General features: G+C 54.5%; 1 protein-coding gene across 1 annotated transcript in view; it reads right to left on the bottom strand.

Moving 5' to 3' along the window:
- Nucleotides 1-1,338: 1,338 nt before the first annotated feature.
- Nucleotides 1,339-5,140, bottom strand: part of VOLCADRAFT_92533 (uncharacterized protein) — a gene marked incomplete at both ends in the record, with an annotated part of 14,521 nt that continues 10,719 nt past the window's right edge. Inside the window, 4 exons of the mRNA XM_002951935.1 lie at nucleotides 1,339-1,376; nucleotides 1,940-1,956; nucleotides 3,434-3,528; nucleotides 4,358-5,094. Coding sequence (XP_002951981.1) covers nucleotides 1,339-1,376; nucleotides 1,940-1,956; nucleotides 3,434-3,528; nucleotides 4,358-5,094 — 887 coding nt within the window. The remainder of the gene's footprint in view (nucleotides 1,377-1,939; nucleotides 1,957-3,433; nucleotides 3,529-4,357; nucleotides 5,095-5,140) is intronic.

Genomic DNA, 5,140 nt, shown 5'->3' on the forward strand with positions numbered 1-5,140 from the left:
TGTTTGTCCTGTTGGTTAGGGTTCGGTCGGTTGGTTGGTTGGTTGTGTTTGTTAGGGCGGTTGGCCCATCAACAAATAAAAAGCTGTGGGGGTCGTTGCTTCGCCCCATTGGCCCCCTCCTCCCCGTGGTGATGGTGGTATGCGAATACGTGGCCCTTTCCATATCATATCATGTCATATCATATCTACCGGCTCAGCTCAACTCACAAGGGCAGAGCTACTTCCTCCCTAGACATACATACATACATACATACATACACAAACACACACGAGGTGGAGCCACAGGGTGGGTTGCGCGCCCTCGGTCGAGCGGGAGGGGACTGTGCGGGGGGGTCACACTCGCTCACGCCCCTCTCCTCCGGGTACAGAGGGAGAGTGCTTCGGCCTTGGGGTTTTTACGGTTAGGTGTCCCTGGCCAGCGTCAGGCCCGGATCGATATGTAACAGATACGTACATACATACATACGCATATGTCTGCCAGATGCCTTAAGGGACCATGTGCCCATGTCACCGGCGACGCATTGCTGGCCTGAAAACCCAAACAGGCAGACAGGCAGACAGACAGACAGACAAACGAGAGATACACGCACAACACTCTAAACCTTATTGCAAAAGGAATTAGAAGTACAAACCCAAATCGAAGCTTCACACGCAACTGAAACTGAAAACATCCAACAGACCGATAAAATCTGCCGTGTTTTCGAACAGCGAATTAATCAGTAGTACACTGTCCGTACCCGTACTGCAAACCCCCACGACATCTCCAACCCATATGCCGTACACGGCCCGTCCTTTCTTCCTTTCGCATTTCGACTGCCCTGCCCCCACTTCGTACCATGTCGTATTCCGCTGCTGATCTTGCCGTACCCTGCCTGGCCATCATGCTTACGTCTGTTCCTTTGAACATTCCATGTCGAAGTCGCGCACCAATTGGCACTGGCACATGGACAATAACATGATAAGCACCGATGTTAATAAATGAATGTTCATGGCCCCCTTTTCGTTCTGCAACGCAAGCTCGGCTCTCCAGTTTCGTCACAGTCGCAAAAACGCAATACTTTTGCAAATTTGCAACGAAAAACAAGAGGCTACTACTCCCCCCGATTTACGGCACCATTAAATAACGTTTTATTTGCCCCCATTCACGGCGCCATCACAAAAACTCGACTCAGCAGCGATAGTCAGCTGTAGCAATAGCAGTAGCAGTTACAGTAGCAACAGCACACAACGGCCGCAACGACAACAGCACCAGCTGTACGAATAATAATAACCGCTGCACGAAATAATAACAGCTGTACGAACAGCAACAACTGCCGGCCAAAAGGTAAGCAGAGCACATCAGCTGTAAAGCACCACAGCAGCCTCATCAGATGCAGCTACAGGGGGCAGGACGACAGCCTCCTCAAGTTACGCGCGCGATATCCTCTTCAACATCTCTTCGCCGCTTATCTCTTCATCCGCCTGTCGATCTATCCGTTCCACTGAAATGCAAATTATTCCCGCAATGCGATAAACATGATAGAATGAAGGCGATAATCACGAACAGCAGCACTCTGATGAAGGCTCCCCGCGGGTTTATTCAACTTCACTCGACCGCATTCATACACCACTGACCCCCAGCTCCGGACAGCTCAGCAGCACTACTGCACTACTAGCAAGAAGGTTACCGTACGCCTCCCCTGACACCCCCCCCCCCAGTACGGCACATCACCCCCAGGAAGCTGTCAGTGTGCGGTGCACGTCCCTGGCCCAACCCCCCCGGGTGGCGTAGATGTCCGTTCCACGGCCTTCACCACAACACCTGACATGTGCATGTCATTCTTCCGGGCCCTCATACCCCCACCCACCACCACCCCACTTCCACCACCACCACCTCACTTCCACCACCACCACCAACAACAACAACAGCTCCCGGTACCCCTACCCTACCTTACCTTACCTCCGCCAATCAACTCACTCAAGGGGGTGCAAGAAGGGGGGAGGGGGGACGCCTCGCACCCGCGGATGCACCCGCATTCGCACACACAAACACACACACAAAAGAAACATACACAGACATGCAGACAGATAAACAACCGCACGGTCATATACGACATACACCACATGCCCCCGGAGTTTGCATCCCCGGATTCGAAACACCCTACATGCTTATTATATTTTCGTACTTTTATCACCTCACGCCGTACCTCTTCTCCCGGACAGACGCAACATACAGACGCAACACATGCAAAAAAGCACCTGTAGAGAGACATCGGGCACTGCACCGCATATAGAACCGCACCCACCGCAACAAAAATCGTACACCAGCGACCCCGTCCAACGTCTCACGTACCCGCGACATCGCAACGCTACCGCTCGCCTATATAACAACCATTACCAGCCAACGGATATGAATGCCGGATATGCTACAACAGAAAGAGTGTGTGTTAGGTGGGCTATACCGCAAAGTGGACGGCACGGGTTGCAGTACCAACGCCACGCGTCGTGTCAAAACCCATAATGGGTCCCACAAACACACGGATTTGCTCCTCATCCCCCCAAACTAAAACCGAAGCAAGTTCTTCACGAAGCGGGTTATTAAACAGGATGATGATATACAGACAAACAGATAGACTTCTTTTTTATTGGTTCCTCTCGGTATCCTTTCGTTTATTAGTCCACTGTCCGCCGCGTCTGTCCGCCTTCAATAACATTTCAACTTAGGGTTGAAACCCTAAAACCCATATTTTATATATTATATCTGTGCTCCTCGGTGGGCGGCTGCTGCTCGGGTGTCCTCCCCAACACCATCAAAATTGAGTGAAACTGCAGTTCGTGAAACTGCTGTTCGCCTCCGCCCTTCGGCACACATTCGTTAGCGACGCCAAGGTAGTGATAAAATTGTTGTCATACTTTGATGTTGATGTTGATGTTGTTGTTGTTGTTGTTGCAAATTTTCGGATGCTGAACAGCACTGCTGGTCGACTTCACATTTCATATATGAATGAAAACAGTTGACAGGAGGTGTGTGTGGCAAGACGAGTCACAAAGACGAATTATTCGTGGCATTGTTTGTGGTGCTCCCGCCCGCCAAGAAGAAGCATCCGGAGGCGCTATCATATATGCCGGTCTCGTGGATCAACGGCGCCTGGCTACTGCTGTCGTACACGCCGACGGCCGGCCTGTCGTACCGCCCACCTTCACCGGGTTCCGAAGCCGACGCGACTTGCAAAGGCAGCGCCAGCGGTGGCGGCGGCGGGGACAGCCGCGGCAACGGCGGCTGCCGCGGCTGTAGCACAGCGGCGGCGGCAGCAGTAGCACCACCACTGACGTTCTGCGCGGCTACTGCTGCTGCTGCTGCTGCTGCTGAGGGTTGCGGTGGGGAAGAAGAGGAGGATGGTGATGCCTGGAAGCCGCGAAGAAGAAAGGCGGGCGCGAGGGGAATGTGACCCACGGGTCGTTCCATTGCGCCCCGCGGGTTTCCAAAAGCGCTCGACTGGTGCTGGTGTTGATGATGGTGCTGTTGGTAATAAGCTGTGTGTGTGTCACCTGGGGATGTGCCGTACAGATGTACCTGATTTTGCATCCGGACCTGCACCACCGGACATCCAGCATACCACAAATTCCCACAAACATCACAATCGCGACATGGCCACTGAAGTATGTATGTTGTTACAGGGTGGTTAACTTCGCCAGCGGCCCCCTTTCCCGTTTACAGTATTACCTTCATCATCACCATCATCATGGTCATCAGGGCAACTTTTATAAAAAAAAGACAACCGCTTTTGCCACCACCACATGGTCAGTGTGGCGCACAGCAGCAGCAGCAGCTGATGGTAATTTGTTGATGGGATTTCCTAGGGGATCTTGGGATTGCGGTGTCAATTTCAAATGGCAAATCGGGACATAAATATAATATGTATAAATATACATAATATGCATGTGCTCGTACATAGATATACATACATGCAGTACATGTCGGCTGGGTGCCAGACACTTCCCGGCGGGATGGAGAGTGTGAAATCGCACTACGTCAGCCTAGGGCGCCTAGGGGACTAGGTGACCGTACATTGTGGGCCCCTGACCTACGGATAAAGTTAAATGCAAGTCCGGTTCATTTGCTCTTGTATGGATATCATGTGGGATCGATCTGGGGACTAGACGACGCGCTCTGGGGATGGCGCCCTCCGTCAGGAGCCACGTAGTGCCGTAGTGCCGAACTCAGATAGCAATCGGCGCACTGGTACGGCACGTACGTATGTAGGTAGGTAAGTACGCACAGACACTTCCCGTCAATCAACAGCACAAATACCCCAGCAGGACGACGGCTGAGGTCTCTAGCAGCGGCTTGGAGCCTGTTATCTGTACCGTACCGTACCTGAGCACACATAGCCGCAGTCGTCTGTCCAGCCGTATATGCAAAGCTCTCGCCGCCGCCGCCAGCTCCGCCGCCGCCGTTGGGCGCTGGGAACATCCCCAACTGACGGGAACTAGGGAACAACTGGCTGCTGTTCTGACCGTTGGCGGCGCCGCCGCCGTTGCCGAAGCAAAACGTCCCCGGCGCCGCCATCTGCACCAGCAGCTGCGTGTTAGACCCCGGCGCGCCTGCATCTGCAGTCATCACTAAGCCGCTGATGCTACTGTAAGCCGCGTTATATGCTAACAAGCCGCTAGTGTCGCCGCCGCCGCCGCCGACGGCACCCAGGCCGTAGCCGCCGCCGCCGACGGCTATCCCCGGCGGTAGCATCAAGCAGCTGCTGCCACCCCCGACGCCGCCATTGCTGGCTAGCACCCGCCGATTACTCATCATCGTGTCCGTCGTACGGCCCGTACTTGTCGTCCAAGCGCTCGTACTATTCCACACGCTTGCGTCGGAACGAGAGATGTTACTGGAGCGGTTCGTGACGGCGCCGTCGTCGTACGCACTCGCTGCCTCGCCGATGGCGTTATTGGACGGCCCTGCAATGGCGCCGTACGTGCCGTACATTACGCCTCCAAATGTTCTCATCAACGCGGCGGACTGCGTTCCGCCGCCGCCAGCTGCCGCCGCCGTGGCGGGCGGGATGTCGATGCGGAAGCCAAACCCAGGAACCGGGGACGCGGTAACAGTAGCTACTGCGGTGGCGGCGGCGGCGGCGGCACCTGTAGCGGCGGCGGTGTG

Source organism: Volvox carteri (assembly GCF_000143455.1).
Source record: "Volvox carteri f. nagariensis unplaced genomic scaffold VOLCAscaffold_26, whole genome shotgun sequence".
In the NCBI taxonomy this organism is placed as follows: domain Eukaryota; kingdom Viridiplantae; phylum Chlorophyta; class Chlorophyceae; order Chlamydomonadales; family Volvocaceae; genus Volvox; species Volvox carteri.